At 44.5% G+C, this 25,038-nt stretch overlaps 2 protein-coding genes and 1 long non-coding RNA gene across 8 annotated transcripts in view; 2 read left to right on the top strand and 1 right to left on the bottom strand.

The window, feature by feature from the left end:
• Positions 1-710: 710 nt before the first annotated feature.
• On the bottom strand, positions 711-17,239 carry NUP43 (nucleoporin 43). 2 transcript variants are annotated; one of them, XM_037391432.1, is made up of 8 exons: positions 17,168-17,239; positions 9,117-9,239; positions 8,811-8,888; positions 7,733-7,910; positions 5,279-5,414; positions 4,218-4,369; positions 2,947-3,069; positions 711-1,777 (listed from the first exon to the last, which is right to left on the bottom strand). In XM_037391432.1, the coding sequence occupies exons 2-8, from the start codon at positions 9,126-9,128 to the stop codon at positions 1,563-1,565; spliced, it is 894 nt and encodes a 297-aa protein (XP_037247329.1). In that variant the 5' UTR covers positions 9,129-9,239; positions 17,168-17,239; the 3' UTR covers positions 711-1,562. The 2 variants fall into 2 exon arrangements, with proteins under 2 accessions (XP_037247329.1, XP_037247328.1); XM_037391431.1 differs by lacking the exon at positions 17,168-17,239 and adding an exon at positions 9,633-9,795.
• On the top strand, positions 10,220-14,365 carry LOC119149761. The gene is made up of 2 exons (XR_005104857.1): positions 10,220-11,101; positions 13,913-14,365. It is a non-coding gene; the product is annotated as an uncharacterized LOC119149761 (long non-coding RNA).
• Positions 16,088-25,038, top strand: part of PCMT1 (protein-L-isoaspartate (D-aspartate) O-methyltransferase) — a 36,016-nt gene continuing 27,065 nt past the window's right edge. Inside the window, exons 1-2 of one of the 5 annotated variants that reach the window (XM_037391435.1) lie at positions 17,188-17,301; positions 24,669-24,792. Coding sequence is in view for 2 of the 5 variants with exons in the window: in XM_037391433.1 (XP_037247330.1) it covers positions 16,220-16,274 (55 nt within the window). In the remaining 3 variants the exon portion in view is untranslated. Of the gene's footprint in view, positions 16,275-17,186; positions 17,302-24,668; positions 24,793-25,038 lie in introns of those variants that run through there. The other 4 variants (XM_037391433.1, XM_037391434.1, XM_037391436.1 and 1 more) reach the window with 4 other exon arrangements.

Raw genomic sequence — 25,038 nt, 5'->3', positions numbered from 1 at the left:
CAGCTCCCGGCCTGCCTTGCGCGCCCGGCGCCCCGACCCGGATGGAACGCGACGGCCGCCGCCCGCCCCGGGACGAGCCGAGGCGGCACCCCCGGTGTGCGGCTAACGGGGGCAGGCCTGCTAGGGGGAACCACAAACACCAGACACCACCCCCCGCCAGGTGCCGGGCACTGCTTTTTGCTTCCGTGGCAGTACCGAGCTTGACGGATAAATACCGGTTCTGTAACGAGGAAGAAAGTTTTGGCGAGCCCCCGCGATCCGGTTGATGCCTGAACGAAGGACTCGTTGCGGACGAACACGCGCAAGTGGCCAGGAAGGAAAAATCTATCGGTTACCCCTAGAGATGCGCCTTGGCCGTTCCTGTCCCGGCGGCAGCGCCGTTCGAAGGGGGCGCGGAGCTCCCGGCGCGCTGACGGCCCCGCGGCGGCCCCGGCGGGGCAGCCCTGCCCCAGCCCGCCGCACAAGCGATCTGGTCAGGTAAGGTGCTGTCACCACAACGCATCAAGAGGCTGTTCTGGCCGACGTGGAAGTACGCTTTAAAGCGGTTCTGATGGAAAACGCCATGTACAACCTTGTAGAAGCCTCAGGTCTTCCTCTGTCCTTCAGATTGTGTCCCCAGGATCAGTCCAGGTAACTGCGGGTGATTTGCCCTTCTCCAAAGATGACTACAAGTACATCTGCTAGAACTAATTTAATAAGTCAGACTGGTATTCTTGTGCAAAACGTTTTATTAAAGAGAGAAAGGGTTCTCTGCAACAGAAGGCAGGTAGAACACTAACCAAAAAATAGAATTTCAGAAAGATTGCAACCGACCAGCTGTGAGATTTTGTCTCATGTTTAGAAAGTCTTATTCTCAAACCTGAAAACACAGCCAACACATCTGTCAATTACAACCTCTTAACTATAAAGAAGACTTATCTGTGAGTTACTGGCACATTATCAAGATAGAGTTTTAACATGCAGCATCCATGATGAAGCTGTAAATGATCTAAAATAATGTTACTAAAATGCTAAGATTCCTTCAGAACCTTTCACATTTCAAAGTTTTAACACTTCTTTCCAGTTCTCATGAACTAACATAAAAAGTTCTGTTCCCCTAGATACATAAAAAACCCTCAGCTTAAAAAAAACCCCCATCTCTCTCAGGTGACATAAAAAGAATTTCAAAGAACCCCCATAGTTTGGCCTTAGAATTAATATTTGAAAAATATCTTTACAGGGCAGGGGATAAAATCAAGGTGTTAGTTTTTCTTCACTGTTTATACACATTTGTATTATGGACATAATTTTACAGCAAATATCTTGCTCTAGCAACTACTTTCCCGCTTGCAAAAACCCAACAGGCACCAAGGAAGAAATGAGTTACCTATGCTGGACCATCAGTAACAAGTGACAGCTGTCAAAAATCTGAGGTACCTTACATTTCTTCTGCAGTACTAGACCCAAGCTGTAGGCCCTTCCCCTGCATGCTGATGAAAGACTGATGATTATCGTTAAGAATGAACCTGACACTTCCCAGTAGTTCAACATGATCAGTACTTCAAAGGCATACTGCAGTTGTTTCATGCAAAAAGTTGTCTGTTCACATAAATAGCCTCTGCATCAGTACCATATACTAGGCACGGTCCTAGAATATCTAAACTATTCACAGACAGAGTCTGATTTGGAATTAAGTTGGTGATTTCCATGCGGTCTTTGGTAGGATCGTTGCTTAGCCAGGCACTTACTACAGACTGGTTAATGATATTGTGGGAAAAACAGGTAGCACTTCTTCCTCCTGAAAGTAGAGGGAAATAAGTTCCAATTTAGTTTATGTATTCTCAGAATTTGGAGAAGCATAGTAGGTATGGGACAGACATAATGGAAATACCATTTTATATTTACGTCACTTTTCAGATTAGTTAACAGATGTTGTCATCTCTCTGGTAAACAAAGGGAAAAAATAGCTTTAAAAAAATCAAATACTTGATTACAGAAACCTGCCATCAGCTCTGTCCTCAGTTAAAACAAATAGGTCAGAGCAGTTAGGAACTCATCTGGCTGAACAAACAACATGAGTATCTACAAGTTTTACTAGCCACAGATTAAAGCAAGAACAGACCCAAGAACAAAAGTCCATTTATATAGTGTCTTGCTATATTTGGGGCATCAGCTTTGCTTTAGTAACACTTATTCCTCACCGTCCCTGAGAACTATCATTCAGCATAAAACTGGCTGAAGCAGTGCTAAAGGGTTTGAATCTAATATACCTGAAAACACGCAGAGTGCAAATTGAATCAGTTATCCTATAGTATTCAAAGCTCAGTTCTATATAGGGAAACAAACTTAGAGGCCAAAGGCAGCAGGTGACATCTGAACGTTTCCCTACGGTTTACCATCTGAAGTAGCAAACAATTAAGCAGTCTCTGGGACCAGAATGTAAAAATAATTGTTTAAGTCAGTATCATATCTTCAATTAAAATCCTGCCACGATAAAGGGATCCAGTTTCATTCATTGAAAGTTCCAATTATGACCTTGAATAGTAAATTCCTAATTCCACTATCCTATCAATGTATCAATTATTTTGGTATTAGAACATTTTTTTATATCTCACTCAGACAGTAATGTTTAACTTAGGCTGCCTTCATGTCTTTTCTATATACAGATTATAATTAAATGAATACAGTCCATCTTTGAAATACTAGATGTGCCCCTTCACATGTTGAACAGAATACAGCAGATTAAAAAACAAAAACCAAACCCAGAGCACAAAACCCCTCACACAACTGTTAGCCTTATAAGTAGTTTTGCTGAAGTGCCTATCAGGGCTTGCTTTCTTAGAAAATGTATCAGCTTTTAATTTTCTGTATTAGGATTGTGTTATTAATTGGGTCATGTAAGAACATAGACTTTAATTATGTTGCCAACTGACAAGTTCAGTGCAGATTAACTTCAAACATCCTTACCTTGATGAAGAAAAGACGGTTTTTCAGATACATCTGTGGAAGTATCCCAGTGCCAAAGAGATCCATCTTCAGAACATGTAAATAAGTGATCAGGGTTGGAGGGATGGAAGTGGACTTCCCACACTGAAAGCATCAAACCAAAAGCAAATCAAGCAAAACCACTTCAGAACAAGTATTAAGTACTTTGCTTAGTGCACTTTGGCTAGTATGATGTGGACATCCACTTAGAACAGGGGTCCTCAAACTATGGCCTGCAGGCCAGATACAGCCACCCAGTGTCCTCAATCCAGCCCCCGGTATTACAGACAGCCCCCCACCAGGGGTTGGGGGGGTTGGAACCAAGCAGCCACAGATGACTGCCAGCCACTTCATCTGCACGCCAGCCCCCTGTTTAAGAAGTTTGAGGACCCCCAACTTAGATGAACCCAGGCCCCCACCAAGACCTTCCATTCTGAAGCATGGGTGGGTAGGAGACCTAAAACCCCATCTTTAATTATTTATCACAGTTTTCCCTCAGGGGTGGGGGGTGAGGGCAGGGAAGAGACTGTTTTGTTGCATTTTAATTACTGTAAAAATTGTTGAAGATTAAAATCTTAATCAGATATTCTGAATACCTTCTCATGCCATCTTCCCTACTATTAAGTTTAAATCTGCATACAGCATGCATTCCTTCCCAATGCACACATTATTATTTTGTGTCTAAATACCACAACTGTGGAAGATATTTAAGCAAGTAAAACTTAACATTTTTTACTCCTTAAATATAATTGTGGCATCAGTCAAGAAATTTTCAGCACAAAATGAATTGCTGTCTTGTTCATACAAGGTTACCAAGAAAGTAAGCTGTTTCAGCATGGTGAAGGCACAAAATGGATCTGTACTATCTTCAGTTTCCCCTCCTTCGTCATGTTTTCAAATTTTTCAGTAACTGCATTCTTGCTTTACTATACCTGCATACCACAGCATCAATTTCTATGACAATTTATATACCTACCCTTCTAGAAAAAAAGAGCCATTCCGATTAAATACCTCTAACAATTCATTAAGAACTGCTTACTAGATCTAGTTTTAGTTTAGAGCTGGCTTTTAGATAAGAACAGTCTCATACAGAGAAGGAACAAACTAAAGCCAGCCACACGAAAATGTATAAAGTAGCAACTTTGGAATTGTTTTCTATTGTAGGTACAATACCTGATGTTATTTATTTAACAGAAATTAGCAACTCTTGTAAAATGCCACCTTCTTTTCCCCCTTCCATTTCAGATACTTACTTTCTGCTTCGTGAGCATTTAGCAGGGACACCGGCATAGTACCATGCCTGATGTCCCATACACTCAGCATCCCATCCTGGCCCCCTGTGGCCACAATATGCTGCTGACTGGGATGCCTGTCCACACAGTGTAGTGGAACTCTGTCACCTGTCCTGCAAAGGAGAAGGAAAAAAACCACCAGAACAAAATCTCAACCCAAACATTAATTCTTTATTCAGCTTCTATTTTCTCCTTAATCCCTAGGAGCACTGATGAACAAGTTAACGGTATTGACAGCAGCTTCAATTCCCATAGCATCTGGTCACACTACAGCCTGAAGGCACATGACATCTACTGGAAATTAGAGGTACAGCACTAACGTGCAGCTACAACTGCATGAGCATCAGGTTCTGTGCCCTGTGGTACACAGGCATCTACATGGTCTCTGACAGCTTTACAGGAGTGAGAAAACCTCGCATACAGATTAAGTATACCCACAATAATAAGGTTACTCTGAAATTCGTTTTATAGCTAGTTTCAACATATACTAAGAGTTACACAGGGAGACTGGGCACTAGCAAAACCAGGTACCTAAACCACAACCTATTAACAGCAATGGAAATTTCACAGATGACAACAGGATTTGAGTCTAGCTCTGTTTTCTCTCAGTACCTTACAAAGCACAAAGTTATCATTCAAATAAGTTTCAAATGCCAGAAACTATATTAGGCCTGTGGAAAAAAATCCAGTTGTAAAGTATATGTAATTAGAGAAATAGAAAGAGTTTAGAGTGTTACTTTTTTCCCCCCCTTAAAAATGAGCAAGTGTACAGAGGTGCAATAGTCCTTTAAGATTTAAATCACGAAACAGACTACCTAAATACAATGCTCAGCCACAATAGTAATTCAGCCATTAAGCAGTCTGCTTTTGATTTAAATACCAGAAAAGTTAATTTTTTTTTTTCCCAAAAACTCAGTAACCTTCTTGACAGTGGGATAAGTATCAGGAAAGATTTAAATCAGATTACATGAAAATAGCATGTTTCTCCATAAATATGTAAAAAACAAATAATGAAGACTTACAAAGAAAATATATGAGATGGCTCATTTTTTTGCTGTCTGAGGTCCCATATTTTTAACTGTCCAATTGAATTTACTGTCAAGATCTCAGTTGTGCGAAGGAAAGTCACTGCATGGAGTGTACTGCTGTCTGCATTGTCTGCAAGAGATGAAGAAAGCAGTTAGGTGAACTCAAGGAATGCTTCTCCATTTAATTATGACAAAATAACTTCTTCCAGAAAGCAGCACACAGCTGCTGAAACATTGTTACAACCTCTGCATTTTCAGGCACAGAGACAGACCAGTGTTAAGGGTACCCTGCGAAAAAGGAGCCCTTGCTTCCTGTATCAAACACTATTGAGACAAATCCATAAGCAGCTGTATTTAATTAGCTGCAGTGCTTACAGAACTACTTGTTGATTCTTAACATTTCTTTCTATAGTTCTTAAGAAGAGGAACGAATTTAGTCTAGTCCATGGTTTTCATAAGAGTCTTCCTTATATGCTCTGCATCTACTGACAGGAGGCAAGCTATGGAGCTTTTCATAATGCAGTTGTTCTGAATGTAAGAAACAGTAACTCTGCCTGAGAATGTTAAGCAGCTGTATACAGAAGCATTTAATTCACCCACTTAAGACCTTTTCCAAGAACTGTGAATGTGATATCCATTCCTGTCCCTAAACCCAAACCAGAATTATGCTATGCTTGTTAATCTTAGTAACTAAATGGCAAAGCTCTTTTCTCAGGTCCTTTTCTCTGCTGCTTCTTTTGGTTACAGTAACTTACTATGTCAAACACTTCACAGCATTGAGGTGAAACTTCTGAGGCTTTAGGAGAGAACAGACAAGATTCTTATATTTTCATTCTGTTATTATACATAAACTTTTCATCTTGATTATGATGGGGTAACATTGCTAAGTCTACTTTTACCTCAAGTGATTTAAAATTCTTTGTGTAAGCCTATACTGAAAATATAGGTGATTTTTTGCTGCATAAGATGAAAACCTTTTCTTATATTGAGACAGCCAAGTTACATTGATGCCTGGTTACAGCTGCTTAAATTAGTTTTCTTTTCTGCCTGCTGTTTCAGTAAAAGCCAAGAGGAAGAAAAAAAAACACACCAAAACACCTTTAAAAAGAAATCTTAGATTTCTGAACACTGAAGTTCTAAAGGGTTTAAAATCTTGTGACAGAATAACAGCAAGTGATTTAGCAGTAATACATATTTATGGCTCAAAATGATTTTTACATCATCTCTAACTCTGGAGGTTTTTTTCCTACCATGATTGACTATAAGCATATTGACTTAATATTATACTCCTAAATCCATTAAACAATAACAAAAAGACAAGGTACTTGACAAATATTTCATGAAGTAGAAGAATTCTGTCTTCATGTTAAAACATATTGAAGGTTCAGCTCAGCACCTAGAAAATCTCAAGAAGTCATTGAATTGGGAACCAGTACAAAGGATTGCTTACGCTACAGAACTCCATCCTGAAGAATTTGAAAGCATCTTCAAGATGCTCACTCTCCCCTCTCCAACTTTTACTGCAAAAAAATCTCTAGTCAATAAGTTTGTGCTAGTCCCTTCCACATAAGTCCAGGTAAGCTTCACTTACCAGGTCATAGGTATGACTGACTTGCGGACCATTCCTATTTTAACATTTCCCTTCCTATTTCCAAAAGGGCAGTTCTCAATTAATTCACATGTGATTTATTCAGTGTTTACATGCCAGCAAATCTCAGCGCTGTCTTACTGCAGCATGACACTGGCTGATGTTACCACTACAAAGCAAACGTTTTCACATAGTACTATCTAAGTTAGTGAGCACTAAGAAAAATAACAATTTGCATCCTGCACATCATTAAATCTGTATGTAAGCACCTAAGCAATTGCCCAGAGAAAAAGAGGGGGCTTTTTTGTGGACATCTGTTTCTTGTAAGCCAAAGCATTCTTTGTATTAAACTTGTACCAGAACAGCAACAAAAATTTTAAAATAAAAATAATCCTTTTAATTAATGTTCTAACCTCTCAAAAGGGATATTTTTGTGCATGTGCTAATAAAATGTGCCTCATGCCCTGCAACCTTTTTTTTTTAAAGCACAGAAAGGTTTCCTACAGAAATTCTCAAGGAGATTCAGTAAAGGGCTGTATGCAGTTAATAGGATTTATCTTGTGTGTGTATATACAGCCATACACACACGAGTACCCCCTCTAGAAATCCCAGAGCACTTCCTTCCTTAATTGGCTTATCACTGTGTGAACTCCCTCATCCACTGAAGGAAAGATTTTGCTTGAGGAGAAGCAGAGGTGCTACATCATACTCAAGTTTCAGTAAGAAAGTCCTGGTTTAATAATGCCACTATCAAACATGGTGTTACTGTCTTAAGTTATTTCTGCTTTTAAGTTTCATTTCCAACAGATGCTACAAACTTGTATTCTACTTCCATGAACTTGAACAGTTAATTGACATACCTATAGTTCGTACTGCGTTCTTTTGATCAGCTCTGAAGAGATTTATTCTACCATCTTCTCCAACAGTGACAATTTCTGGGTTGTTGCAGATGACTCCGGTACATGCTGCTCCACCACAAGATGTGTTTTGATCCACATGATAATGGGCTTTCTCCCACTGATGGTTGGCAGATAAAGTCTAAGTAGTAACCAGACATGAAATTCTGCTGTTAAATAACGATCCCGATAGACCAAAGCTTCCAGAATACTCACAAAACCAGAAAAAAAAGCTCCAGGAAAGCCACGCTACCTCACAGGAATGAGAATCTTCTATACAAGAAAGAATCAGAGATCTAAATTTTCCTCAGCTCTTGAGCACACAACCCTTAAATGAAACGTTGACTATTTCATCTCTGAACCACCTTTCTTGTATGTGCTAGAAATCAAAGAACAAATTTTTTTTATGAATTGTGAAGTGTCCTGGGGAAAGATTGGAGGAATAAGTCTAGTGAAAGGCAAGGGAAAAGAGCTGAGGCCTTTATAAAATATAAGATCAGACTTATATTTTGAATGTGAGGAATTCATTTTAGGTACCGCATCAAACTATTACACAGATATTAGCCTGTCTTGTGTCATTATGACTATATTAAAGTCATTACGCATTTGTTTTCAGTGATTTATAATCAAAGCAGGAGAGTACAGAGTTTACATATCTTCCCTCACATGACACTCATGAGAAGAAATTCAACACGAGTCATTTAGTTCAAGAACGCAAAAACTCTGATAAGGCAGGTACAAGTCCATTAATACCAACTCCCCCAAAACAATCTAAACGGTCAAAGTATGTTTTCAGTGAATAGATTGTTGGGTTACCAGCAGATACCCCAGTCTAGCTGGCTCTGGAATCTAGTTTATGTAGTACGTGTGCAAAATGCTTTTTTCTTTCCTTGTATGTATAAAGCCAAAGCATTTTGTAATACACTTCAAAAAATTGGTATGCAATGTTTCTTGCTCTAGTAGTTTTGAGAAGTCTTATGCTAAGATCAAAGTGACCTGTATTACACAGAATAGCAGCTTTAAGTCAGTGCAAGTTACTTACTTGGTTATTTTGATGATGATGGAATACAGTTACAGTTCCTGTTGATGAGGCAACCACGATTCTCTCTTGATCCAAAAACTAAAGAGAAATAATAAGCATGCTAGTAGTTGATGTCAGTTCCAAGATGATAATTCTGATTTTAGAGTAACATCTAAGAAACCCAGAAACTGATACTGATTGGTTTTGCCCTTCTCCTTCATAAGGCTTTTTTTTTCAATCATAGTGTTTTCACAGCTTACTATCACTTTACTTCTCCTAAGTGACAAGCCCTTAAAAATATGGATCTCTTCAACACAGCTATTTTACCTGCATGTCCATAACATCACCATCGTGCCTGATGTCACACAGCAGCTGAGGTTCTCCTTGATATTCACCATTGAGGCCCACATTTCCAAGGTCTCCAACAGACCAAATAGAGATCCTGTTATCCTGTACGGAAACGACACCACCAGTTTTGCTCAAAAACGCTTGTGAAAGTATCTAACTAGGAGTCAGCCGAGATGTCCCGGCCCTCCCGCTACAGCCAGGGAAGGCTGCAGGCCGCGCACCGCTCCTGAGGGAGCCGCCGCCGGCCGGAGGGAAGCGCTGGCCCGGCGAGGTAACCCTGCCGAGCGGCGGGGCGGCCCCTCCGCTTCCTTAGGGACGCGGGCAAGGCACAGCCAGGGGAAGGCCGGGCCGGGCGGCGCTGGCGGCAAGCTCCGGCCCCGCTCTCCCACGCGAAGCGGCGGAGGCTGAGGGGGCCGAGCGGCGAGGGGTGCAGCCGCCAGTCCCGCGCCCCGGGGGCAAGGACAGGCCGCGCCCCCGCGCCTGCCCGCCCGCTACCTCGTTGTCCCAGGAGCCGGTGGCGAAGAGCTCGGGCGGCTGGAGCGCAGCGGCGGGCAGGGGCCGCCAGCGCGTCTTGCTGATCTTCTGCGACACGAACTTGGCGCACACCTCCTCCATGGCCGCCCCCGCCGCGCGCCGGCTCCCGCCCGCCGCGCCACGCGCCTGCTGATTGGCTGCGGCGCGACGGCGAGCGCGGAGGGACAGACCTGGGGCAGGGCGGGGCGGGGCGGGGCGGGGCGCGGGAGCGCGCCCGGGCGGGCCGGGGCCGGTCATGGCGGGGGAGCGGCGCAGCGGGCCGCACGGCCCGGCTCGGCCATATGTAGCAGCCGCACGGCGCCAGCTGCCGGCGTTTACCGAGACGGACTGACCGGGCGCGGCCCGTCCCGGCCATTCACTAACCGGCAACTGGGGGTCGCGGGCGCCCTGGGATGGCGGCGCGCCGCCCTGCAGGGTCCGGGGGGGGCGGGCGGGCGTAGCAGGGGGGCCCGGCCCGGCCAGCTCGGGCCTCCAGCCGGGCACCGGGCCGCCACACCACGGAACGGAAGAACTGGCGAAGTGCCCGTGCGCTAGCGTGCCCACCTGTCTGCGGGGCTGGGCCGCATTCCCCAGAACATGTGTGCCATCTCTGCAAGGTCGCCAGTTATTTTCTCAAAATCGGTGGGTTTACAGCAACGAAGCATCTCCAGTCTAGCTTTGCTTTTCATCAGTGTCCTCCCTCTGTCAGACTCCTGCTGTACTGAAAGAAGTACAGCAATAATTATAATTTTTTTTGGTCCCAGATACCTTGTTAAATCAAACACGAGCGCAGGCTACTTTATCGTATTTCACTTGAGACCTAAAGGGCTGTGCCATAAAAGTTCACAGGTTGGCTGTAAAGCGAGCTAAAGGCTGACACAGCTGTGCTGCCATTGCGGAAGGTGGGACTACGTCCAGTCGCTACAGTGCAGTACGGCAATTGCTCACAAGCACCTTCCTACTTTTACAACTGATTTTCAGCTGCATTCTTTTTCAAAGCTGCTGCTGCCAGCTCTCTGAAGTTCTGTCGGGTGGACTTAACAACATTAGCAGCAGTGGCTCGGTCAAACTTTCACCTCTGTTACTGCAGTTTGCCTGCTAAAGCCATCTGTCAGATTTTTTCTGTACAGCATTCTTGAGTTCCTCATCGAGTCCGCTATGCTGTTTGTAATCCTTCATATGTGATACCAAATCAGTGATATTTTGTATGCTTTATGCATAATTTGAACTTAAATTGAGGAACATTTTTTTTTCTTCCTAATTATGTACAGCAGAATCCAACAGTGAACCTATTCAAAAAGCTGGATGCGATTGTAGTTTACCACACTGCAAGCCTTAAAGCAGCTTTGTTGCATGCTGCAGTAGCATTATCATTCTACAGTAGCCAATACCTCCGGCACTCTGCATTAAGCTGCTAACAGCAGTCCTGCAAGTCACTGTCAACTGCAAAGGTATTTTCAGCTAATTTTCATAAAACTTGCGAGGGAGGTCAATAGGCAGCCTCAGAATACAGCTACAGAACAGATCGCTCGAAGTGGAAGAGATAACACTTTAGGCTTATTGAAATGTTTTATTAGGCAAATATTTTTCTTGGTTACTTTGTGATTTCTGTGTGTATTTTTTATCTTGTGTTCTTGGACAATTTCTTTCTTTGCTCAGGATTGCTTGTTCAAAAGCATTTGGGAAGTATTAAGGGGAGTAGTTTGGACATAGAAGTTTATTTTCATTAAGAGGGAAAGAATATTTTTTCCCTGTCTAACAGTTTTTTTGAGAAAATGTTGGCAGCATGTTATGTGATGAAGGTGAGAGCTGCAATGAATTTAGGGCTGCTCTGTAAACCTTTAAATACATTATCTGTGTTTGATCACTGTGAAAGATGTGTACTGTGTTAGTATGTTGTTTCAGTGTAATAGCAGATTTAAATCAACAAAGAAAAGGAGGAAACAAACACCAGGAGAAAATACACCTCATCAAATATTTCTAAGGTTGTCAAAAAGGACGTTTAGTTTAGATGAAGCTGACTCTGGGCATTGAGTCCAAACGTATTAGCTGAGACAACAAGGAGCATCTATGGATTATCCTTAAATGCAGCTAAAGCTAGGAGTGTGAGTGAAAGGGAAGAAAACTGAAAGCATGCCTGTCTCTCAGCCAGAGGTTAGGGGGCCTGGGAATGAAGCCACTTGCTAGATCAGTGGATGTACTAGGGCAGGACAAAGCTAATTCTAAACTCTATTTGCTTATAATCTGCTTTCTCCCAATTATTATTCAACAATATTTTAATAAAGTTATTTGGAGATGCCAAAATATTATTTACTGCTGTCATAACTCCTGGAGTTGTGGCCAGTTCAATCTCTTGAACGAGCGTAGTCGCTATGCAGGGTACTGCAGAGCAGATATAAGAGCTGAGTGCCAAGGCCCTGAGCGCATTCATAAGTCCTACCTGCCCTTACATGGGGCTCCCACTCCTGGTACCGTAGAAGGGCCTGTGCCCAGCCAAACCCCTGACTGGTGCCTAACTTGTCACGTTGCTTTTGCTTGATGGCAAAACCATTACCGTCCCCAGCCCTGCTCTGCTTGCCTCGCTTGGACACCGTAGGGTGGTGTCCTGCTGTATGGCATTGTCATCCCTGGCTCCAGTCTCACCTTCCCTCACAGAGGGGTCCCAGTCCTGCTGCTCCCTAATGTCACTGATGTGCCTGGGTCCTTTTCACCTCCTCTTTGAGTGCAGGGCTGAGGAAAGAGAGGTGATGAGTTCAAATAATGTAAATGTCTGAAATGGAAATACAGAATGAAGGTACACACCAAACTGGCTTGAGGTTACAGGAAAAGAGATGCGATGAAGGAGAGTGATTAAGTTAAAACCAGAATGGAGGCAGGGAGAGGAGTTAGTGTAGGTGTAGAAGCCAATTAGTGTGGGGTTTGGGACACAACTGCGGAAATGTTCAGCAGGAACATTTCACAAGGAGATTTCTGCTTGTGGTATGTATATGCAGAAGCAGATGGGATCAGACAGTGATGAGCAACTTTTCATATGCTTTTTAAATTCAAATAATTTAAAACATCTAATGGGTTCATGAGGTGGGAGGGAAGGGACAAAACAGAAATAGTAGCATGGAGGGGGTTATATATAAATGTGTGTAAGCACAGCCAAGGCATTGAGATACGGGTAAATGTGCAGAAAAGGAGAGAGATCAAACGTGCTAACAATTAGTGGATCTCCATGTTGGAACAATCAAGTGATGGCCCACTCTGGCTGCTGGCATTCCTGTACCTCTTCCCTAATGGGGCTGTCCATGCATCAGCGCCCTGAAGGGTCTAGGGAGATGGCTGTACCTGCTAAAGGTGGAGGTGCCTGCAACTGACAGCAGGCATCCAGGGACTAAGGTGCTTACGCTGGTTTGGACAAGTGAGGGGGAAGAGGATACAGGGATGCTGAGTGTCGGAGCAGATGGAGAGGTTCCACGTGAATGCTGATGGCCAGAAAACATTTTTTTAATTTCTGCTTGTCTTTTACTCTGTTGTAGCATGTTTATGTTGCTTTTAGTTGTATCTGAATGGATATGCTCTTAATAAGTTTAAAAAATGGGATTATGGAGTAGAAAGAGCTAGAGACCCTCACATCTGTTTACTGCACAGATGGGTACAACCTGCCACAACTGGTGCATATTAGTTTCTCAGGGCCCTCTGAGGCAACTTGGCTTGTCTTAAAGCTCATGGAAGCCTGCGAAGCCAAGTGCTGTTTCCTTCACACATGCCTGGTACCCATCCAAGACACCCGGGATATCGCTTAGGAAAGCTCACACTTACATTGTTGTCATTCTCTGAATAGCCATGCCAGGAATGTAGCCAAGAGATGGCCAATAGGTACAATCAGTCTGAAAGCACCTGGGCACGTCTGCAAGTTCCTAGGAGACAAAGATGGGCTCTTTCTCTGTGTGCTGTGACAAACTTAACCCTAATTGAAGCTGCTCCTGGTAAGCAGCGTCAGTTTGTATGTAAATGGTTTCTCTTGTGACTCTGGTCTCCCAAGGAGCTTAGTATCCTTGGAATGCTTTTAAACATGGGCCAGCTAGTTTCTTGCCAACAACCTCTCTATGTGAAAGCAATGCAGTTTGCTTGCATCTGACAACAGAAAAATGTCTTTTGCATTTAAAACAATGAAGTACTTTTGTGTGTATATTTTTACAATGTCTGTCTGTTCTCTGTACTTGCTGCCCTTTGGAAATTCCTCTAACTCCATGGCTTCTTTCCTTCTTTCCCAGCCCACTGGATGTAACAGGGAGACCTTTTATATTCTGGGGCAGGCTAGGAGCCTCTGACGGACTGCAGAGCAGTTGCCAGATCATGCTTAGGAGAAGTTAGATGAGGAATACAAAATGAAGCAGTGGATCTGTCACCAGGATTAAAAGAACCAGATGGGAAAGGTCTGGGAAGTCTATGGATGGGACTGGGTATATGCATTGGGCAGCTGCCAGATTTGCCCTGGACTGACTGCTAGCCAGAAAAGCAGATTCCCAGCTTCACTTCATTTTCTTCACCTGAAGCAGCAATGAAGGGATGGAGTGTATGTGTTGTGTGGAGCTGGAACAGGCTCATCTGTGCCAGGGTGGGTTCTGGCACAGAAGACAATGTTATCTGTGTCTCCCACGGTGGTATGTTAGGCTGCGTGTATCTTTGTATCAGGAATGCTTTTAAGAATATAGTATTTGAAATTATATGTGCTGGATGATACCTGTTTTTCTCTAAGGTGTATACAATGTACTGTTGATAGGGCCTACCTATGCGTAGTTACGTACCTCTGTTCTCATGTTTCCAAAGCAAAGAACCGAGAACCGTGCTGTCTGGTACCGAGACGATGCCCAGCCTATGCGATTGCCCTTGGTTAGGAGCGGAAGGGCTGTGGAACTGCGGTGCGGGGCGTGCGGCAGCTCCTACACAGGGACCAGGAGGGGGCACAAATGCAAAACTGACTGCACTGGCGGCAGGTACCCCGAAAGGAGCTGCAACAACGGAATTAGCTTTCCCTTAAAAGCAATAGAAACACATACAAATAACCGGTGGTAAATTCATATGGGTGGCAAAATTAATTATTAAGGAGTTTAGGAGTCCCCAGGAATCCAACGTGACCGTAGGGAATGCATTCTGTGGTTTTCGGCACTGTGCTACCGGCTGCGGGAGGAACCGGCGGTGCTAGGCTTCCCTTAAGATTCCTACTTCATCGCGTGCCTACGCTGGCACAGAGTGAAGGCCACATCGGAAGCACCAGTCTGGCATTTATGAAATTCCGAGCTACTGATTTTGTGACCAGGTCACCTTTTAAAAGGAATTCTAGTTTGTAACTTTCTCCGACAACAGCATCGCACTAGTAGATCGCACCCTGGCAGCGTTTAGCCATACACACAGGTGCCAGCTCTCACGACCTTGCATCCCTCCCTGTCTTTTGTGTTGCGTTCGGTCACACCACCCCCGCCCCCGGCAGCCCCCCCCCCTCCCCCCGCCTCCCCGCCGTCACCGCCGCCTCGGGGGCAGCTACCGCGCCGCCGGGGCAAGGGGCGGAGGGCCGCCCGCGCCAGCTGGCCAATGGCAGCCTCCAACACGTAGGCCTGGCCCGCGCGGGCTGGGCGCCGCCAATAGGCGCGCCCCATGCAAAACACCGCGCCGCGGGACGGCGGTAATTGGCTCCGTCGCAAGGGCGGCGGGGCGCGCGCGCTGGGCCGCTGCGAGGGTCTGGCGGCGCCGCCGCCGTAAGCGGCAGGCCTGGGCCGGCGACCGCCGTCCTCACCGGCGCCCTGCCTGGGTACACGGCGTGTGCCGGCACATCGTACGGGAGCGGCCAAAGCCGTGGCGGGGGAATACCGACGTGCCGTTTCGCTAGCTCATTCATTAACGCAGCTCCTAAGCTCACAAACGCGCGCCCACAGGCCCGGCCTGTCCCGCCGCCCTGCCCGTGCGATCAGACCCGCGAACGGGGCGCTGCGGCGGAGCCCGCCTGACTGGCGCCGCGGGCTGCGGCCGTGGGGAGGGGCGGGCTCAGGCCCCCGTCCAGGGCGGGAGGGTGCTACCGGCACCGGGGCTTGGGGCAGGCAGCAAGCACGCCCCTGCGTGACCGGGCACTCGCGGTGGTACCGCGGCCCCGCGCGGACTGCTGGAGCAGGAGAGGGGCGGCCCGGCCTCCCTCTGCCCGCAGCTTCCGCACATCGGCGGGGCGGGAGGGGACCGGCCCCTGACGGGCGGCAGCGGAGCAACCCACGCCCGCCCCCCCTCACGCCCGGAGATGTCCCCACGCGCGGCCCGGGGGCAATGGGCGCGCATGCGCGGGGGCGAGCGCGGGCCGGCGGAGCGGCGGCGGCGGCCGGAGAATGTCGGGCGCGCGGGACGGTGGGCGCGTGGCCCCTCCCCTCGGCGGGCGCGCGGCAGCCGCAGCGGCGGCGGCGGCGGGGGGAGGAGGAGGCGGCGAGGAGGCGGCGCCTGTGTCGGCGCTGGAGGTTGTGTCCTTCCTGGGGAAGCTGCTGTGCGCAGTCGCGGCGCTGAAGGCGGCTCTGTACCTGCTCCGCAGAGTGTGTCTAGCCATGGCCTGGAAGTCGGGAGGCGCCAGCCACTCGGAGCTCATCCACAACCTCCGCAGTGAGTGCGGGGCGGGGGCGCGGGCGGGCGGGGCCCCTCTCGCCTCAGCCGCGGCGGGCCCGTTACCGGCCGCTCGGCCGTACGCACTTCGCGTTCCCGCGGCGCCCGCCCAGCCGCCAACTGTCAAGGAGCAGCGCCGGCGGGGGGAGGAGGCGAAGGCGGCGCCCGGCCGGGGGGTGTGTGTCTGGGTGTCCGTCCGGGTCCCTCCCGGGAGGGCGCGGTGAGCGCCGCCGCCGTCCCGCAGCCGGGCGGAGGGCGGCGGCCGCTGGCGCAGGGCGGGCCCGGGCTGTTGTTGCGGGAGGAGATGCGGCGGGAGGGGCGGCGCCGATGGCGGTCCCGAAGGGGAAGCGCCGTGCTGCGGCCGTGGCTGTTGTCAGCCCGCCGCCACCCCCCTCGGCCCCGTTCCCGCCGCCGCGTCCCTGTCTGCCCGTAACGCTCTTGTGCGAGCCGAGGCGGGGCCGCGGCGGCAGCTCCGCGGGGCCCGTGTCCTCCGCACGCACCGGGCTCGGCGTCCCTCTGGCTTCGCCTGCCCGCCGCTGCCGGGTCAGCGCGGCCGCCGGGCGGCGGGGAGCGGCGCCCCGGGACCCCTCGCGGGGCTGGCGGGGGGACAGCGGTGCCGGCGGGCGCGCAGCGGCCGTCCCCGGGGCTTTCGGGCCCCGGCTGCAGGCGGCGGGAGCTGCCCGGGTGCGGGGACCGCGCTGAAGCGGCCCGGGCCGCGCTTGTCGGGCGGGAGGGGCGCGTGGCGGAGCCCGCGCGTGGGGCCGGGGGGCGCTCGGCGTCGGCCCCGAAGCGGTGGGGGCGCGGGGCGGGGAGCGCGGCTGTCGCGGTTACAGGTTCGTGCTGCCGCCGAGCTTTGCCGTGGCTGCCGGGGACGTGGCGTCCCCTGTCCTTACCGAGGGTTTGTGCTGTCCCCGTGCTGAATGCGGAAGGTGCTGGGCGGGTGCTCCGCGCTTGGTGCTCTTCGGTACAGCCTGAAGCCTGCGGGGTCGTTTGCATGTGATCCAGGCTGAGCGAACGGGGTGATAAGGTAACACCGTCTCTTTTCGGAGCTTCCATTTTTCATAGTAGCCGGGGATTAACCCGTGTTAGATACGTTTTCAGTGTCCTTTTTTTCTGTATTCCTGGTTTTTCCCTTCCTCTCCTCAAGTCCGTGTCCTAGACACAGAAGGTTGTCGGTTTGGAGCCTGTGTTACAGCAGTTGTCTCCTATTTTAGTGATGCTGCAAGGCCGCGGGCAGCTTCACCTGTTTGGCCTCCTGGTTATTTTGAAGATGTAGGAGAATAATGTTTCTTGTTTTCTCTAGTTTGCTTATGTTAGATCCTCTGCTTCTGTGGTCTCCCAGTATTTTCTTATGTTGCTCTTTTGAGAACTCTTCCAACCAGTAGAGCAATATATGCCAAAATGACTTTCAGTTTCATTGTAAAAACTGTTTAACAAATAGATAATAACCTCCAGTTATGAGAGTTGCGGTGCATTTTTTTGTTTTGCAACTGTAACATCTAGAAATACTGTTTTATGGAAATTCTGTTCCCTTACACAGCAGGGAAAAACTTTCACATGTAAAAATGAATGTCAAGCTCCAAAATACATCCAGAAAGTGATTACTGCCAGAATTGTCTATGCCTCTGAGAACCTGAAGGCAAAACTAATTTCTTTGTTGAAGAAAACAATGACAGTCTTTTTCAACACATGGGAACTGTTTAGGGCTTCTCAAATATAATGTTTTTTAGTTTTTTCATAATTATTAATAGTTAGTACACAACAACAGTAGTACAGGAAGAGGAAGGTAAACCAGAAGAGTTTAATACTGTAATGACAAAATATGCAGCGATAATAATTACCTGGAAAATTATGCAATTTTCTCCTCTGTTTTGTATGCTTATGCCAGAGTATTTTAAGGGATGTTAAATAGTGGATTGGAAATAAAATGTTGCGGATGCACAGAGGCTTTTGATCTTGCAGTAAGATTGTGGTGTTGACCTCTGTGGGACTCTAGTGATGGTGTAGGGGGTTTATCAGTGCAGAGCAGTTGCAGGATTAAGACCGTAACTTTTAAGTAAGAAGCTCTATGGGTACGATGATACTTTGTTAAAAACATATCTGAGAGAATTATATATCCCAGCTTTAGAAACAAACTTAAACGTTGGTTACAGAAAGACTAAAATGTTCTAGGGAATTCCTTTTGGGTAGTAAATACTTCGGTATATTTAACTTTTTTCTCCTCTGTAACTAGCTAAGCAGCATAACATTTCTAGCATTTTTATGCTAGAATTAGGAACACAAGGTAGATGAGGTTAATTTGATGTTGTCCGAGTGTTTCTCTTGTGTGTTACTTAGCTACTGAGTGTGTAATTTAGACTTCAAATAAAGGAAAAAAATACAGGTTGTAGTGAGACAGTACGTTTTCTTCAGCAGCAAAGCCTGGCTGAGAGGTTCTTGCTCCTGCCTTTACGCCAGAAGTCTTCTCTTCATTGTGCTTATAGAACTGCTTGTGGTGTAGGCTGTGGTGTCAGACTGGGTAGCTTTCTCATTACTCCCCTTGTGAAACACTAAAATTTAAACTCCTCCATAGCTGTAAGCTCTTGTACTATTATGGTTAGAGAAGCAGTGAACTTCGTTATGGGTATAAGTGGGCTGGGGGGAATGGGAACTTCTTAAACTGGTTTTGTTTCCAAATAAAAACATTAATGGAAGACTCTGTAGGCTGCTTATTTTTTTCCTTTAAAACAGCTGTAAAGAATATTCTTCATTATAAGTTGGTATTGACAGTTACTAATGCTTCTATTTTGTGGCAATGAAGTGCTCCAATTTCATGAAACTATATTAACATATGCTTATTGCTCATTTCACTGTTGCCTTAACTATAGAATTAACTTTTCTTTAATGGTAACGATGCTCCAGTGCTCTCATGTATTTGCATGCAGATTTAGGCAAGTATTCTTTACAAGCCTTATATTTGCTTAAAAGGGACAAACTAATGAAGAAGGGCCAGGAACTCAGAGTATTTTTTTAGTGCGTACTTAGAGACAAGTGATTACAGAACCTTGTGTGACTTCTACTTGTTTTGATTTTTAACTTCTTGTTACATTGTAAACATGTTCTTGCACTGTTAATTTGAAGCATCATAGATGCACAATTTGTGGCATACACAAGATAAACTTGCTTAAAATGCACTCTTCATAACAAAAACACTGTCCTTGAATGTGCTGTTTCTGTGAGGTGTTCAGCTGCTTTGTTTTCCAGTGATTCTTGAAACTACTTCTCATTTAAAAAAAGCCATCTTTTTCTCTGAATGTTCGATTCTTCCAGTGAGCTGTTTAAAAAAATGTTTTTTCACCTTTACAGAGTAGTTATTTCAATCTCTGCTTCTTCCTCACTGAAAAGAATTGAACATGTGCCTTCAAACCTGAGCAAATTTTCCTCTTAAAAATATTTAAATTAAGGTCTTTTAGCAGCTGACACTTCTAGGAACCTGTCTAAATGCAGGTTACTGTAGGGTTAGAAATCATGCTAAACAAATAATTGACTGTGTCTAAATACAAAACTCTTACTGGAGTTTCATTTTGTGGTGAACCTACTGTACAGGGATGCTTAGAAAGCAAGAAAAAAATGAGTAATTGGTGACTTGTTTGCTGTTATCTTGTGTGATGAAAGATATTTGGATTCTAAATCTGCATTTTTTTTTAAATTTTTTTTTTTACTTCTCTGTATCTTCAGTTATCCACTATTCTCTCACCTTGCTATTGGGTCATTTTGATCTCTCTTTCATACTTGGGCTCTTGCCAAGTCCTGTTACTTTACATGCTGACATCTTTCAGCTTTTCTTCCCCACCTGCAGAACTGAAAAATTGGGTTCAATTCACAATCTATCAGTTAATTAAAATTGTTTCCTTATCACACCTCTCTTTCTCACCTCCAGCCAATATGGTGTGCTGCTGTATGATGATCTTTCTTTGCTTATTTGTCTGATCTTGTTGTGCCAATGGTGTTGTAACTACCTATACAGGCTTTTGAATCCACAATTCCAGGTGAAAGGGAAGGTGAATTAACTTGACTGTGGCTAAGTGCTGCATGATGTTGTTAACCATTTGTGGGCTTGTTTCCTGCTACATTCTTTTTCTTTTCCTCATCTAATAAACTTGTATCACAAAAGTTAGCAACTGTAATTTATGAGATACCACAAATTCCATAGAACTTCATGCCTCCCTTGAGACCAGTTTCCTAATTTTTCAGTGTGAATGGTGTTTCAAATCAATATATACTCAAATGTTGTCAGGCTTTGCAAATTCTCTTACTAGAAATACTGAAGATATTTCTCCAAGTGTTTTATTATTTAGAAGTTAAATGGTTAAAAATGACGTTTCATCATGGTGAAGGCTTATCTACAATGAATCTGCACCTTTGTTGCAGGTTTCTCATTGCTGAGGACCAGTCTCTTTGGGAACTGCCATGGATGTGAAGGCACTGAATATGGCATTGCTAAGCCTAAGCTAGGTTGAGCAAGAGCTAAACATTTGGTTTTGGGTGTTTTCCACCCCACCCCCACCATGTCATTTCCTTTGTCTTATCCAAATCTCTTCTACATCTGTCTAATTTTTCTCAAGGAGGAGTAATGTAACTTGGATGAACATGAAGAAGGGAAATAGCAATGGAAAATTAGACCAATACAAACCACTTAACCCAAATGTAATACCTCCACTATACAAGCAGGTACACTGCCTGTTGTGTGTGTTCAATGAACATACTTTCTTTCAATGTTGTATTCAGGCTTCAGTGACTAACCACTGTAACAATGAGCAATGAGCCAGGTAATGAAACAGTTGAAAATGGAACTATTTTTTTAAATTCAAAATTAACATATCCATGATATGTTAGTTTAAGAATAACTAAATTTAAGAAATTTTAGATAATATCTCAGGTGGCATAGAGTTGAAAACTGTGATTCTGTTTTATTGGAGCATAGAGAATTTTTTGTTAGCAAGTAATTAGAATAATTGCCTAAAAGAGTTTTAGTGATTTAAGTATTTTATACTGATTTCCCAATGCAGTGAAATGTTTTGAAGGAATTTCTACACCCTTGACTTTCTAAGAGGCAGGCCTTTAAGTCAAGACAACATCCCAGAAAATAAGAAATACTATCAGAAAGGAAAAATAATTTCAAAAACTTTCATCACGTTTTATCTGTGTCTAAATTATAATTGTGTTCTTAACTGGTGGTTCTTCAAGAAATATTTTTTTGGGTTCCCCCCCCCCCCCCCCCCCCCTTAATGTTAGACCAAGGTGTCAGTGTAGTGTTAAGCATACCCATTCTTTTCCCCAATAACCCCAAAATTCAGTGCAGCGAAGTCCAAATCCTCAGTCATCCAGGAAGAAGAGAGCATGGTTTTGGCTGTTTATTTGTATCACACCACTTTATAATCAGTCATTTTAATTTAAAAATGTTTAGTTCTTTTGACTGATTGAAGATACTCTCCCCCCCTCCCCCCCGTTTTAATGGAATAATGCTACCTATTTTTTTTTTTTTTCCTGGTAGCAATCCATAATAAAATGGCAGTAATTTTGCAAATCTGTCCCTTATAAGGTGATTACCATTGCTTGTGGGCATGTTAAAAAGGGGGAATCTCATGTGTTTTGGTTTCAATATAACTCTTAAGTTTTTCTTTTAATGATACTGTTTCTTTCATCCTGATGCAGTATCAAGGGCTCACTAAGAGCTATTAGTAAGGTTGGAAAGAAATGCATGTTTGTGTTTCGAATGATTATTTCTGTGGATCTAACACCTGAGAGTCGTTTGTTGGTCTTCAGAAAATTTTTTACTTTAAAAAGTATTATCATAAAAAGGTTACAAGGTGAGGTTAATTTTATTAATGTTTTAAATTTTGTTTGACATTTCCAAATTCTGTCAAAAACAGAGGAAACTCACAGTTTGAGACCAGTACATTTTTTGGAATGACATCTCTCCTGGACTAGTTGACTTATGAGTTTATTTCAAGACTTCAGAACCTGACTACTGCAACATTGGACTTGAGCACAAAATAGTTTTAAATGCTGTCACTGTCAAAATATCAAAAGAGATGGTCAGACAAATATAACTTTAGAAATTCTTCCTTATTTTCTGCTGGTATGACAGCTTTCTGTCATTTTGTCCTAAGAGTTGGGGTCATGTTTTGCTGGTCCTCTCATCTTCCTTAGCTTTTGTATAGTACTAGTGCTTGTTTTAATGAAATCGCTTTCATAATAACAGTGTGTCCATGTGGTCTGGCTGCTGGTCTTGACAGCATTGGTTTTTCTGAAAACATAGCAAAGCAGTTGCATGTTACCTGCTCAGTAAGGTGCCCTTCTCTAAAGACCTGCTAAAGCTGTAGAAGTAGTTTTGCCTCAGGCCTTACTGTGAAGAGAGTTCCTTATGTGTCTGTCCTATCCAGCTAAGTTTGCCTTAACCTCTGCAACAGTTTTTGGTTATTTTTAGTTATTACTGATGGCTCTTGCCACTTTGTTTTGAACTCTTCACTTTTGGCATTCCATGTGATTGGTAAGCGAAGCTGAGCCCTCTCAAATGTAGAGGGATTAAGGTGTGCTCAGAGGTCAAGTCCCCCTCATCTGCATGCAGGCTTTGAAGTTTATTGGAAAGTGCAGTTCTGGGTTCTTGGATGCTGAATCCAACCTTAAAGTCACTTTCTTCTTTCATGTACTCCCAAAAGTTTCTTCATTCAGCTGCTGATACAGATTTAGATGAAATCAACGTAACCATTTTGATAAATGTGAGTACATTATGGACAGCTTTTGTGATGAAGATATGTGCTGTAGGACTATGAGCAAAGAGCTAGCATGCCTTTCTCCACCCCCGGCGAAGAAAATGGTTGATACCAACTTTGCAACATTGGCCTACAGTATGAGGGAGCAATACAACTGTGACTAAATATGTCTAAATCGGTTATCTGCAGACTTTCAGATCCATGAAAATTAGTAGAGAGCTCTTATCCATTATACCAAAATGGACAGGTTGTTTTTGAAGGTGATAGTTACTAAATAGGGAAGGCGTACTCCCATAAAGTAGAAGTGAAATTTTAGAGGGTAAATTTGTATTTAACTGAATCCTGAGGCTGTATACTAGTTTGTTGTGTTGAACCTAGCTCTTGGTTCCCATGTGGTTTTACCTTGGCGTGTTCTGAGTAGCATTTGGATGCTAATTATTTTTTTGAATTTTTATTCTATTTTTAATTTCTGCCTCTTTGGGATTTTTGTGGGATTTGAGCATTGTGTTTAATTTCTGGACTCTAAGGTTAGTTCTTATGGATGCTTACTTCCCACAGCCTTTCTGTTGTTGTGTCTCTGAACAACAGAATCTCAACTGATTCCTTCCAGTTAGCTGTATGCAACATTCCCTTTGAATAATGTATTACTATGAACCCAAATCATAGTGGTAACAGACATGCAGCTGAGTGTTTGAGGCAGATGCACTTTGCTGATAATTTAAGAGTTAGAGGTTTGTATGTGTGAGCGACTTAAAAAACACTTGTTTGCAAACACCTACTTTCAGTTTCTTTAGCACAAAGAGCTTTGTGTGTTTTGGGGTCAGCGTCCTTTGTTGGATGTTGGGATGCTGATCCATCACTTCTTGTTCAAAGTGCTTTCTTTGTGTTCATGGTTTACACTGAAATCTTCCTATGCTTGTTACTTAAAGAAAATTCTATTAACTGAATTGCTTTCCCATCTTTTTTTCTTCCTTTCCCCACATAAAAAAACCCCAACCTTAAAAATATCACCAACTAACTTCACATTGCTTGAAAAATAAAGATGTGTTTCTGTTACAGCCCCCTTTCCTCTTGAATGTTGCTGTCTGGTTTGTGTGGGTCGGGTGGAGTCATCTGGAAACTGTTTTTTGTCACTTGAGTAATACTAATCTACTTGATTTCATCTTTTATAGTATAGAGCTGTATGCGTTTTGCATCATGCTTTAAGACCTCTGTATGATTTAAAAATATTAGTTTTGCTGAAAGGTCATTTTCATAAGTGAAGTGGTTATGGAGAAAGTAATCCGAGCAGAAACTAAACTATGTGGATGCTGATATAGCCCCACAGTAAATGGTTTTGGGATGTGCGTGAGTGTTTTGTTTATGTAAAGCCAGCAACAGGAGGTGTTTGAGTAGCTGTTTATAAAGTAAGCTTGTGTACTGGTTTTTATCATGTGGCAATGAGACATCCTTTTTCTGATCTGGAAGCTAGTGCTGATGTAGATGTTGACTGCTAGTATTTTATGGTTTGGTTAGAAACGTGTTTGATCAACAAAAGATAAGCCCTTCAGGAATGCATTTGTTGCTAAATAAAAAGATAGGTGGTTTATTTGTTGCAATTCTACATACCTCTGCTCTTTTTTTTTCCTTCTTCTGACAGCCAGTTGTCCAGTTTCCCAGGTTACACTCAACAGCGGTATATTTCTACCTTCAAATCCAAGGACTGCTCTGTGAGCTCTTTTCCTGTTTTCCTGGTGTTATTTGTGGAAAAGAGGCAGACCAGAGTGAGTTTTCAAAACATGCTCCAATTATGTCAAGTTGCCATTGGCGCAGTCTCTCCACAGAGTAACTCTTGAACTCTGCAGGCTGTGCTCCACTCTTAAGTGGTTACTTTTTGCCTTCAGCCCTTTGAAGCTTAGGAGTTGTGCACATATAACTCTTATTAAAGAGCTTAATTTTTATTTTAAGCTGTTAGCTAGTGTGTTTGTATATGAGCCTTTGCATGTAAACACTTTATAATTTGGTATCTG

This window comes from Falco rusticolus, chromosome 6, assembly GCF_015220075.1.
Source record: "Falco rusticolus isolate bFalRus1 chromosome 6, bFalRus1.pri, whole genome shotgun sequence".
Lineage (NCBI taxonomy): Eukaryota > Metazoa > Chordata > Aves > Falconiformes > Falconidae > Falco > Falco rusticolus.
The sequence above is the reverse complement of the archived record's forward strand: the minus strand, read 5'-3'. Positions and strand labels throughout refer to the sequence as shown.